Below are 13,509 nucleotides of genomic sequence, written 5' to 3'. Positions count from 1 at the left end.
CTGCAGTGGAACGCTGGGGTGCCTCCCGTGGAAGTTACAGGGAGCGCAGAACAGTCTCCTCCACAGGCTACGGCGACAGCAGACGAAGGCTGGAGCAAACATCTCAAGGCTGGAGAGATCCATCTTACAGCATTGGTAGACCAGAGGATCTCCCGAAAAAGTCTAGATGTTAGAGAATATGACTCAGCATGAATACAACACGACCCCACGCCAAAACGAGGGGAAGCGCCCTGGTATTTAAAGCCCACAGGGGGACTAATTAGCCTGCCATCACAGGTGCGAGAGATAATAGAATATCAAACAGGTGTGGCCACTAAGGGTAAGGAACGAGAGGGTGGGGGCTAGAGAGAGTGAGTAGGGAATTCCTAACAGTAGGCTTAAAGAAGACAGAGAAAAGGTAGTGAGCAGCGGGCAAAACCTCACAGTACCCCCCCCTCAACGGGAGCCACCCGGCGACCCAAAACAAATACAGACAGAGTGGCAGGGGGCAAAACAAGAGGTACTGGCCAAGCCAGCAGGGGAAGCCACCACAAGAGTGGGGCTAGCAAAAGAAACAGGGTCGCCGAGGGGTAACTAGGGTAGCAGAGGGGCAACTGGTCTAGAGGAACTGGGTCTAGAGAACTAGTCTAGCGAACTGGGCAAGAGAACTGGTCTAGAGAACTGGTTTAGGGAACTGGTCTAGAGAACTGGTCTAGAGGAACTGGTCTAGAGGAACTGGGTCTAGAGAACTGGTCTAGAGCAACTGGTCTAGAGGAACTGAGGGGCAAGCAGGGTAGCTAAGGGGTAACCATGGAAGCACCGGGAAAGGGCTAGCAGAGGGAAGGTTAGCTGCCAGGGCACTGATAGCTACAGGGCCTATGCTAGCTGTACTGCTACATCAACATAGAGGCTGCGCAAGCTGCCGGAGCCAGGCTAGCAGAGGGAAAGGGTAGCTGCCAGGGCACTGATAGCTACAGGGCCTATGCTAGCTGTACTGCTACATCAACATAGAGGCTGCGCTAGCTGCCGGAGCTAGGCTGGCAGACAGGGCTGGACCAGCATGAGAGCACAAGCTAGCTGGAAGGACAGTCCTAGCTGTGTGAGAAAAACTGACCTTGCTAGCTGAAAGGGCAGTCCTAGCAGTGGGATAAACTACACAAAAAAGTGGAGGCCATGCAGAGGGACCGGGTTAGCTGCTTGGGCCTGGCTAGCTACAGGGCCTATGCCAGCTGCAAGGCTGCATTAACATAGAGGCTGTGCTAACAGCCGGGGCCAAGCTAGCAGACCGGGGCCATGCAGAGGGAAACTGGGTTAGCCGCCAGGGCATGGCTAGCTACAGGGCCTATGCCAGCAGCAAGGGCTGCATAAACATAGAGGCTGTGCTAGCAGCCGGGGCTAAGCTAGCAGACAGGGGCTCTGCTGAGGGACTGGGTTAGCTGCCAGGGCATGGCTAGCTACAGGGGGGTCAAACAGGGCAAAATGGGAAGCAAACAGGGGAGCTAACCGGGGAGACTAACAAGCTAAACAGGGGAGTAACAGGCTAACAAGGGAGCTAAACAGGACTAACAGGGAAGCTAAACTGGGCAAACAGGGAAGCTAACAGGGCTAACAGGGGAGCTAGAGGGGAGACTAACAAGCTAACAGGGGAGCTAACAGGGCTAACAGGGGAGCTAGAGGGAACAAGAAAAAAAAAAGGCAAACTCAACATACACAGTCTGTGCTGGCTGGGGTCGTAGACTTGGTGGGGTCGTACTGTTATGGTTTGTAACCGACCCCAATCGCACAACACAAGACAGGTATGATGGTTTGCCAAGAAACAGATATTTATTTAGAACAGGGAAAAAGGGCACTGTCCCTTTAAGGGAGAAAACACAAAACACTGGAATAACACAAGAGGGGAAGGTAAAGTGCCTTTAAGAGGTGGGCAGGTAAAGGGAACACTATGGGAAGGTAAAGGGAACGCCTAAGGGAAGGTTAAGGGAACGCCTTGGGACAGAGGACTAGGGACTAGGAGAGCTAGGGATAGAGGACTAGGGACTAGGAGAACTAGGGATAGAGGACTAGGGACTAGGAGATCTAGGGACAGAGGGACAGGTACTGGGGAACATAGGGAACAGGTTCTGGGGAACAGAGGGCCAGGTTCTGGTGACAGAGGGAACAGAGGCCCGCGGAGGCGGGCTGGGGAACAGGGAGGAACTGGGGACTGGTGGGAAAACATCTGGGCCGCTCTGCAGAACAGAGGAGAGGGTTAATATTCAAAGGGAAAAAACAGAGCAGATGCAGAACAGTCCAAAAAACAAAGTAACAAAGTAAATACTATCTTCGTGTGAACAAACACACAGTGGGAGATGGAATGTCCAAAATAATATCCAAGTGAGAACTAAAGGAGGCAATACGCTGGGTGAGTGACATCACAATCAAAACTCACCCAGACGTATGCGTAATGGTGCAGGAACAGCAGCGGGACGAGGGCAAGGGGCATTACGCTGAGTGAGTGACATCACAATCAAAACTCACCCAGGCGTATGCGTAAAGGTACAGGGACAGCAGCGGGAACGGGGGCAAGAGGCATTACGCTGAGTGAGTGACATCACAATCAAAACTCACCCAGGCGTATGCGTAAAGGTACAGGGACAGCAGCGGGAACGGGGGCAAGAGGCATTACGCTGAGTGAGTGACATCACAATCAAAACTCACCCAGGCGTATGCGTAAAGGTACAGGGACAGCAGCGGGAACGGGGGCAAGGGCACTACGCTGAGTGAGTGACATCACAATCAAAACTCACCCAGGCGTATGCGTAAAGGTACAGGGAGAGCAGCGGGAACGGGGGCAAGAGGCATTACGCTGAGTGAGTGACATCACAATCAAAACTCACCCAGGCGTATGCGTAAAGGTACAGGGACAGCAGCGGGAACGGGGGCAAGGGCACTACGCTGGGTGAGTGACATCACAATCAAAACTCACCCAGGCGTAAGCGTAATGGTACAGGGACAGCAGCGGGGCGAGGGCATCGCCACCGGGTGGCTGGCTGTCCGAGCCGAGGGACAGAGTGCTGGAACAGTGGCGGTGGCGAGGGTGTCGTCCACCGGGTAGCCGACTGTCGGAGCCGAGGAACAGAGTGCTGGAACAGTGGCGGTGGCGAGGGTGTCGTCCACCGGGTAGCCGCTGTCGGAGCCGAGGAACAGAGTGCGCGCCACACCTTGGTGTGCGCGTCGGAACAGTGGCGGTGGCGAGGGTGTCGTCCACCGGGTAGCCGCTGTCGGAGCCGAGGAACAGAGTGCGCGCCACACCTTGGTGTGCGCGTCGGAACAGTGGCGGTGGCGAGGGTGTCGTCCACCGGGTAGCCGCTGTCGGAGCCGAGGAACAGAGTGCGCGCCACACCTTGGTGTGCGCGTCGGAACCGAGAGACGCATCTGGTGCGTCTGCGTGGAGGAGTGTGCCAAGCAGGAAGGTCTGGAAGATGCGCGTCGGCGCGCTGAGGTCTGGAGAGCGTGCCAAGCTCGAAGGTCTGGAAGATGCGCGTCTGTGCGCTGGTACGGAGGAGCGTGCCAAGCTCGAAGGTCTGGAAGATGCGCGTCTGTGCGCTGGTACGGAGGAGCGTGCCAAGCTCGAAGGTCTGGAAGATGCGCGTCTGTGCGCTGGTACGGAGGAGCGTGCCAAGCTCGAAGGTCTGAAGTGGAACACTGGAATACCTCCCGTAGAGGATTAGAGAGCGCAGTACAGTGTCTCCCTCCAGGCAAACGGCGGCAGGTGGCGAAGGCTTGAGCGCATCTGGCGCGCTGGTCTGGAGTGGAACACTGGAATACCTCCCGTAGAGAATTAGAGAGCGCAGTACAATGTCTCCCTCCAGGCAAACGGCGACAGGTGGCCAAAGCCCTTGAAGATGCGCGTTGCGCGCTGGTGACTGGAGAGCGTGCCAAGCCCTTGCAGATGCGCGTTGCGCGCTGGTGACTGGAGTGCGTGCCAAGCCCGAGGGTCCGGGAGATGCGCGTTGGTCTAGATGTGCGTCAGGACGAACAGCTGCGCTGGGGTCTGCAGTGGAACGCTGGGGTGCCTCCCGTGGAAGTTACAGGGAGCGCAGAACAGTCTCCTCCACAGGCTACGGCGACAGCAGACGAAGGCTGGAGCAAACATCTCAAGGCTGGAGAGATCCATCTTACAGCATTGGTAGACCAGAGGATCTCCCGAAAAAGTCTAGATGTTAGAGAATATGACTCAGCATGAATACAACACGACCCCACGCCAAAACGAGGGGAAGCGCCCTGGTATTTAAAGCCCACAGGGGGACTAATTAGCCTGCCATCACAGGTGCGAGAGATAATAGAATATCAAACAGGTGTGGCCACTAAGGGTAAGGAACGAGAGGGTGGGGGCTAGAGAGAGTGAGTAGGGAATTCCTAACAGTAGGCTTAAAGAAGACAGAGAAAAGGTAGTGAGCAGCGGGCAAAACCTCACATAACCTGCCAAATGAAACATTAAACAAAATGTAAATGTAGATATTGCCAAGCTAAATATTTAGCTAAATATTAAATGTTTAGTTTGCCAAGCTATATATTTAACTAAATGTAAATGTAGAAATCGCTAAGCAAAATAATAAGCTAAATGTTAAAATTTTAAATTTAATATTCAGCTAAATGTTAACCTCTTGAGCCCTAGCCCTACTGTATTTTCTGAAAATCCACCTAAAAATACATACCTAAGTAAATGGAAGATTGCTCCACTTCTACAAGGTCCATTAGCATGTTCTTGGTAATAATAATAATAAATTCAATTTGTACCGCACTTTACATTTGTAAAAATCTCAAAGTGCTACAGGAGATAAAGACAAAAAGTTAAATGAATAAAACAATTAAAATGAATAAAACAACCAATGGAAGAACATAAAAATTAAATAGATTAAAAGAATGAATTTTTTTTTATAGAAGTTCAAATAAAATTTAAAGAAAAATTCAGGCAAAAGCCTTGTTAAAAAGAAATGTTTTTAGGCCCCTTTTAAAAGGCATGACGGATTGTGGTGCTCTCAGGTGGATGGGGAGAGCATTCCACAGTCTGGGTGCGGCAGAGCAGAAGGCTCGATCGCCCATGGTGTGAAGCTTAGTCCTGGGGGCTTTGAGGAGGTAGGCTGTGCCGGAGCGGAGGGAGCGTGAGGAGGACTGGGGGGTGAGGAGTTCCTTGAGGTAGGCAGGGGCACCACTGTGTACGCACTGGTGAGTGAGGAGGGAGACCTTGTACTCTATCCTGTGTTCCACAGGGAGCCAGTGAAGTGATCTGAGGGTGGGGGTGATGTGATCATATTTGCGCACCCTCATCAGGATCCTAGCAGCGCTATTCTGGATGCCTATTCTTTAATCCCAGCCCAAGAGTGCTTCCGCGTTTTCCCTGATTGGCCGCGACAACACCTAGCACGCCCCGCGGCAGAGCGGCAGCGGCGCATAGGTTGCCGCGGCATTATGCAGCCGTAATCCCCCCTGATTTAACATCGATGGTTAGCTCAACTCGTTTCTCAGCTTGCTGTGGAGCCTCCGGTGTGTTGGTGACAAGTTTGAATCACTTCAAATTTTTTTTTTTTTTTTTTTTTATGTTTAATTAATTTATCATCTCTCTATATAAACGTAACTAGCGTCTGTCTTTCTTTCGCCGGTTACGTTTAGGCATTCTTTCGCCGGTTAAGTTTAGGCATTCTTTCGGAGTTGGTTAAGGTTAGGGTTAAGTTTAGGCATTCTTTCGGAGTTGGTTAAGGTTAGGGTTAAGTTTAGGCATTCTTTCGGAGTTGGTTAAGGTTAGAGTTTGTCGCAGAGCATGGCAATAGAATGCCTGTCTTTCTTTCGCCGGAGCAGCAGCCTATTTCCGCTCTGCTGCTCTGCCGTGCACCGCAGTCACATGGGCGTCGTGGCCAATCAGAGAAACGCGAAGCACTCTTGGGCTGGGATTAATATAGACGCATTCTGGATGGTTTGCAGTTTTTGAATGCTTTTACTAGGAATCCCGATGAGGAGTGCATTGCAATAGACCAGCCTGGAGGAAACAAAGGCGTGGACGAGTTTCTCGGAATCTGCCAGGGTGAGTGAGGAACGGAGTTTAGTGATGTTTCTGAGGTGAAAGAAAGAGGTCTTGCAGAGGTGTTTGATGTGAGTTTCGTATGTGAGGTGGGGGTCCATTTTCACGCCCAAGTTGGTGACAAGGGTGGAGAGGGGAATGTCCTGACCGGAGAAGGAGATGGTGGTGATGGTGGATGACCGGACCTGGTGTGGGGTACCGATCAGCATGGCTTCAGTTTTGGAGCTGTTGACCTGGAGAAACCTGTGGTTCATCCACGCCTTAGTCTCCTCCAGGCAAGCGGTCAGTGTGGGGGGTGATGAAGGTGATGATGGTGTAATCCGGATATACAGCTGGGTGTCGTCAGCGTAACAGTGGAACGACACACCGTGCCGGCTGATGATGCGGCCGAGGGGGAGCATGTATAGGGTGAACAGCAGGGGGCCGAGGACGGATCCCTGGGGGACACCGCAGGTGACGGGGTGGTTGGAGGATAGTCAAGTCAAGTCAAGAGTTTTATTTGTCACGGCATACGAGTATACAATGAAATGCGGGTGGTCTTGCCCGCAACGATGTGCATAATACAATAGTAATAACATATAATAGAATCCAATAGAACGACATTGTGCAATAAAACAAGTAAACAGAGTAGGGCATATCGGTATATGTACATAAGTTATTTACAGAGCATGGTAGGACATGCTAGGTCCTGTGGTAGTGCAATACACTGTTGCTACGGATGAGGCACTGGGTCTTTATGTACATGCTATATTATACAATCTCAAGTTATACTATACTATTCTTAAAGTGACCTTTCCTTAGTGGCCATAAGTGTGGGCGTGTGCAGCATGAGTGTGTGCTTGCTCACGTTAAAGTGGCTGCTAGTGTGTGAGCGTGTACAGTGTGTGTGTCGTGTGTGTGCTCATGTGTGCTTGTGTGTGGAGAGTTCAGTGTTCAAGGCTCTGATGGCCTGGGGGAAGAAGCTGAGCCGAAGTCTCTCTGTCCTAGTAACTGGTGTTCGCAGGCGTCTGCCTGACCTCAGCAGCATGAACAGTCTGTTGTTGGGGTGGTGAGGGTCTTTCATTATTCTGCAGGCTCTGGATTTGCACCTCTTGTTGTATAGAACCTGCAGGGGTGGTAGTGCAATACCCGTGGTACGCTTGGCTGAGCGCACCACTCTCTGTAGGGCCTTCTTGTCCTGTGCCGTGCTGTTTCCATACTAGGCAGTGATGTTTCCAGTCAAGATGCTCTCTACAGCTCCGGAGTAGAATGACTGTTGCGCCTCCAAGGGAGACACACTCAGTCCGACCAGCCAAGAGGGACTGGAACAGGCCAAGGACTAGGTTGCGGAGTCCGACGTTTGAATGGAGACAGTCCAGTAGGATGGAATGATCCACCGTGTCGAAGGCTGCCGATAGGTAGAGAAGGACCAGAATGGATGGGGTTCCAGCATCCGCCGCCATCAGAAGGTCGTTGGTGACCCTGACCAGGGCTGTCTCTGTACTGTGCGCAGAGCGGAACCCAGACTGGAACTTCTCGAAGATATTGTTGTCTCTGAGGTGTGCTTGGAGCTGCACCGCAACTACCTTCTCCAGCACCTTGTAGAGGAACGGGAGGTTGGAGATGGGCCGGTAGCTGACCAGGGCCTCTGGGTCCAGGGTGGGTTTCTTCAGGAGGGGGGTAATGATGGCAGTTTTGAGGGCGGGTGGAACGTGGCCAGCCTGCAAGCAGAGGTTGATGGTGCTGGTCATAAGGGGACCAATAGTGCGGATGTTGGCTTTCACCAGGGCTGTGGGGAGGGGATCCAGAGCACACGTGGATGACTTCATCCTCCCGAGGATGGCCTCGACCTCATGCTGCGTGGTGTCACTGAAACAGTGGAGGAGCTGGGAGACTTCAGGCTGTAGGACAGCAGGTGGAGCAGGTGAAGAAGAGGAGCCGGGGAGGAGAGAGCGGATGCCCTCAACTTTGGCTGTGAAAAATGACATGAAGTCATTACACCGCTTCTCAGTGGTCTCTCTGTGTGCCTGGGTTTGGGGTTTGAGGAGGTGGTGTATGGTGGAAAAAGCTGTTTAGAATTGCCGGGGCTATTGTTGATGATGTTGGAGTAGAACCTAGTATCTAGGGACATCTATGGATCTCAGGGAATGTATTCCCAGTGTCAGAAATATTGTGTCTGTTACTAGGCTTGAGTAAATTGTAATGAACCAAATGAGAATATCAATAAAAAAAAAAATTTAAGCCCTGGGTCTCCTCTTCTCATATGAATACAAACAAAATGGTGGTGCACATTTCCTAGCGTCAATAATCGCCTTTTTCGGACTAGATTTCTCATATTTCACTAATAACACTTTAACCTATTGGTAAACAAACGTATTGCTGAAAATATGCACTTTGACTGCTGTTTTGACAGGGTTAGGGTATTTACTCTTGGCTATATTTGAAAAATGATTCATTCATTAATTCATACAGTCTGTAGAGATGGATTTATGGCGTGATGTCATTTGCGGTCCACCACCGGACCGGTATAAGAGGTTAAATGCAGTCAACAAACTAAACAATTTTTTTATGGAGAGATGTCACCTAAATCCAACCTCAGTCACTCTCCCTGGGTTTTCTCATCTGATCTTTGACCCCAGCTGTGTAGTACCAATACCCAGCACTAGATCAACCTTAAAACGTTAAACTACATGTGTGGTGAGAAGTAATGACATTTTACAAGAGGATTATATGTTTCATTAACTTGCCTAATTGTAAAAGCCACATTGCTTACACCTGATCTGCAATGCTAACATTTCCAGGCTATTTTGGGCTAGCAAGGAAGCAGCCAAAATATGTCAACGGTGGGAGGTGACATATTATGAACATTTAGTTAGTGCCGCCTACTTATTTGCATGCTAGCTAAATATTTAGTGTGCAACATCTACATTTAACATTTATTTAAATATATGGATTGGCAATGTCTACATTTAACATTTAGCTAAATATTTAGTTTGCAAACTATACATTTAACATTTAGCTACAGTTTTAGTTTAGTGACTACATCTAACATTTAGCTACATATTTAGGATGCAAACTAGACATTTAAAGGGGACATGCATTGCTATTCCTTGCACTATTTGGGCAACTTTACACAATTACTATGAGTCTATGGAAGACATCTGTAAGTTTTTTTTCAAAAAAATTCATTGTTTTATATTTCTAATGAAGTACTCAAAAGCTCCGCCCATAAGCGCTTTCAGTGACAGTCACCCACACAGCGTGATACATACGAGAGAGAGCGAGAGAGAGAATGAGCAAGCGAGAGAGAGAGAGAGAGAGAGAGAGAGAGAGAGAGAGAGAGAGAGAGGGAGAGAGAGAGGGAGAGAGAGAGAGAGAGAGAGAGAGGAGAGATTCGTCCCCGACACACACACAGTCAAGTTTGTGTGTAAATGCTCCGACAAGAGAGAGAGAGAGGAGAGATGCGTCCCAGACACACACGCAGTCAAGTTTGTGTGTAAATGCTCCGACAAGGGAGAGAGATGGCGCACACACATTTACACACACTTCTGCACGGTCCCGCCGGTCCCTCTCTCTCTCTCCCTCTCTATCTCTCTCTCTCCCTCCCTCTCTCTCGCTCGCTCGTTCTCTGCCTCTGTCAAAACCCGTTTGAGGAAGTGTCGGGTTACACTATGCGCTACAACCATAGAGGGGGCATTACTGCAAATGAGTACCTTATTCACATCAGCAATACCGTCAAATCAGAACAGCTTAGTTGAGTGAGGGAAGATCTCGTGAACTCGAGACTAGACTGATGAGTCAATATGATAATTCACAACACAGACCACATTGATATAATCCCCAATTGCTAGGATACAATGCTAAACACTGGAAAAGGCCATTTATAATGCATGGGACCTTTAACATTTAGCTAAATACTACGTTAGCACTGTGCCAGCTTCAGAGAGAGGTCTGGCTGAATCTATTATCATTCTGCTATAGGGGGAAAAAACTCTTGTTTGTATTTCTTTAAATCAATCACAATCATAATAAGCCCAGAATGCAGCGACGGTGCCCTTGCAAAACAGTGTCACAGATAGTGGAAGGGGAGTAGAATTCCGACTGAAATAGTCAACCAATGGCATGCTTATACCAACAGTCTCAGTCCTGTGATCCAGACTACATTAACCCTAAATGTGAGAAAAAGTAATGTAAAAATGTTAAAGTTGCACCATTTTCTTTTTAACTCCTCTATTGTTTTAGGGTACAATTTGACTCGCTTTCAACATCATTTATGCAATAAATGCCCTGTAGTTTTTTTTTTTGTATTGGAACTTCATGATATCCTTAAAGATAGTTATATAAGAGGACTAAGCACTCGCCTACCATCGGGGTAGGGTTTGAATCCAGCTGTCAGCGGTACCTCCGGCTTGGTCAGTCGTCCCTACGAACACAATTATCAGTGTTCGCGGGTGGGAAGCCGGTGGGGTATGAGTCCTGGTCATTGCAAACAGCGACTCCTACTGGTCGGTCGAGACGCCTGTTCAGCAGGGAGGGGATCTGGGGGAAACCGCGTGCGTCACGTTCTCCCAGTGAAACTCCTCACTGTCAGGTGAAAAGAAGCAGCTGGTGACTCCACATGTATCGGAGGAGGCATGTAGTGTAGTACACCCTCCCCAGGCCGACAGTGGGGCAATGCACACAATGACCAGGAAGGGAATTTGCACAGCGACTAAATTGGGGGATGGGAGAAAATTATAGAAAGGCAAAAATAAAAGTATAAATAAAATAAAGATAGCTATATAAACACAACATAACCAATAACAATCCTGTGTTATGGCTCAAATATGATCCCAGCAGAGAATATTGGTTGTTGATAGCATGGCGTGCAGCATTAAAAAGTTGCCGGTAGTTCTGTGGATCAAATTGGACTCAAACAAGATTCATCCTAGAGTCTAGACACCTCACCCCTCCCCTCCCTCCCCGGGAACAATTATTTTCTTGCAGTATGGACCTGTACTTCCAATCCCTCTGACACCCCTCCCCCCACGGGGACTACTACTATTTGTCTCGCAGAAACACTGACACACACACACACACACACACACACACACACACACACACACACACACACACACACACACACACACACACACACACACACACACACACACACACACACACACACACACACACACACACACACACACACACACACAAACACACACACACATTCAAAAGGAACTTGAACTTGAACACACACACCCTCTTTCTTTCTCTCTCTCTCTATCTCTCTCTCTCTCTCTCTCTCTCTCTCTCTCTCTCTATCTATCTATCCATCTCCCCGACACACACTAATAAAGAACATCCCCTTACTCTCTCATCACAACTCCTCCTCTTCATAATATTATGCCCACGTAGCCTCAGTGGAACAATTATTTTCTCGCCAACAAGCACAGTATGGTTTTGTGGAGGCGTGGCATGAACCATATCACACAGATGTCTCATAACATTGGTATCTGTAAATAAGGCGTGGTTGAGTTCTTGTTAATTTCATTGTGCAGCAGCATCTGTCTATTGACTCTTTTGCTATTACATCATGCTCAGGTTGGGAATCATTTCCGGCCGTGTGAATAATGGTCAATCCCAACATGAGCTAAATTCACTGTCTAATGAGGCTATTGATCCTGAACTTTGATAATGACAATGATATGGAGGAGAGAGAGAGCGGCTGAAAGTAATTCGAGGAGGACCATCTGAGGATGAGGATGATGTTGAGTATGATCCTAATCGTGATGATGGCACATCTGGAGGTGGAGCCCTAATGAGACAGAAGCCCAACGGGAGGCCTTCATGTAAAGAAATGTCAATATGTCACGGTCCTTGATCACTTATGAAACCAGAAACTGAGAACATAGTCCGAATGACCCCAGGGCCCACTAGATATGCCAATGTGACATATCCAAGACATATGTTATTTTTAATGAAATAGAATTTGGTTTAAGGAAAAAAACATAATTTATTTTAAACATAGGGTACATTTTGACCTCCGACACCACAGATGTCACTATGGTTAATCATGTGAAGTTATAATAATAATATATTCTTTTAAATCTATTTATTCTTGATAAGTGTGTTCTAGTCTATTATAGTCAGTTGACATAATTACCCCTTGTCCTCACACAGAAATCGAGTGGTACTGTAGTCTATACTGTAAGGTAAATGATGTTTTGTGCGGAGTTAAAAGAACATCATGGGAAATGTGCTTACAGTCTTCTCCAGAGTCAGACGAGAAGATAGATACCAATTTCCACTCTGTGCGTTCAGTAGAAGGCTAGCGGTCTAGCTGTTGGCCAAAAGCACCTCTCCCAGAGTTTTAAGCTATAGGCTAGCTGATCCGTATCCGCTTCCATTAATTTGTGCAAAGCTAGGCTAGCTCGCAGCCGGACAGCTTTCAACTCAACGCACATACAGGAAATTGGTATCTTCTTGATTGACTCTGGCATTTCCCATAACACCGGCATGTTCCTTTAAGAAAATGGGTACAATTTGACCCGCCCACACAAAAGGTGTGTGCGACTTTCTAACACATTGGGACGGTTTAAAAGATGCATTCAGCAGCTAAAATGAAAGTGAAAATGTGCTGTTATTTTCAACATGTACAACTTTACATACGGTGCCCCACATATCTATATAAACAAACATTCAGTTTCCTGAACACATAGCAAAGCTCAGTGAGAAACAACTACAGGAACAGCGTTGGATACAATACATAGTACATACCTGTTATAACTTGGCATGACTCTGTTGGAATGCCAGAGGACAGAGCCTCATACCCTTTGTCCATGTTTCACTATTTTTTTTTCTTTCACTTTTCCTTGCTTATGTTTCTGAGAATGTCTCCTTCCTTGTTGCCTGATGAATCCGTGGAAACATCCAGAAAAACAAATCAAAAGTGTCAGAAGAGCAGATGTTTACAAGATCCCTACTCACTTACTTCCTGTAACTTCGCTCACTGTTGTCGTCAGCGCACGGATGATGGTCCTGTCAGCTGATCCCTCTGTGTTTTCATTTTGCAGGAAGTTACCATGAGTCACAGTTCTTGCTGCACTGCAGGAGCATGCCAGGACACAAGACAGGAAGCGAAATCAGAGATGGGGGAATAAGGAGGGGGGAGGGCACATTTCCGGTGGGGGAGAAACGCTCAGCATTGTCTGTCGAGGCCGGCTTGGAATAGGCAGGGAATTATGTGCTATGTATGGATACTGTACTGTGTATATAAGTGTAGGAGGTTGGTCAAATCTCATGATTGTAGGCTACAGTGGGAGGGGCACGTGAGAGGGCTGTGGTTACTCAGACGTGGCTTCTGACAGTGCTTTTGATATACATTGTGCTTACAGTAACTACTCATTACTCTGACATAAATCTATAGCAGACCTTGGAATTTCCGTCCAATCAGATGTAGTTTAGAGCTTGGTAGTTGTTGCGGCCTGATCTGCCACCCCACCAGCCAT

General features: G+C 48.3%; 1 protein-coding gene across 1 annotated transcript in view; it reads right to left on the bottom strand.

The window, feature by feature from the left end:
- The window catches only part of LOC311224379 (uncharacterized protein), a 240,717-nt gene extending 227,707 nt beyond the window's left edge, over positions 1–13,010 (bottom strand). Inside the window, exon 1 of the mRNA XM_084309348.1 lies at positions 12,779–13,010. Coding sequence (XP_084165474.1) covers positions 12,779–12,842 — 64 coding nt within the window. The 5' untranslated portion in view covers positions 12,843–13,010. The remainder of the gene's footprint in view (positions 1–12,778) is intronic.
- Between the last annotated feature and the right edge of the window lie 499 nt (positions 13,011–13,509).

This window comes from Notolepis coatsorum (genome assembly GCF_963971535.1).
Source record: "Notolepis coatsorum genome assembly, chromosome: 2".
NCBI lineage: Eukaryota > Metazoa > Chordata > Actinopteri > Aulopiformes > Paralepididae > Notolepis > Notolepis coatsorum.
Note: the sequence above shows the minus strand (reverse complement) of the source record. Positions and strands in the feature narration are given on the sequence as shown.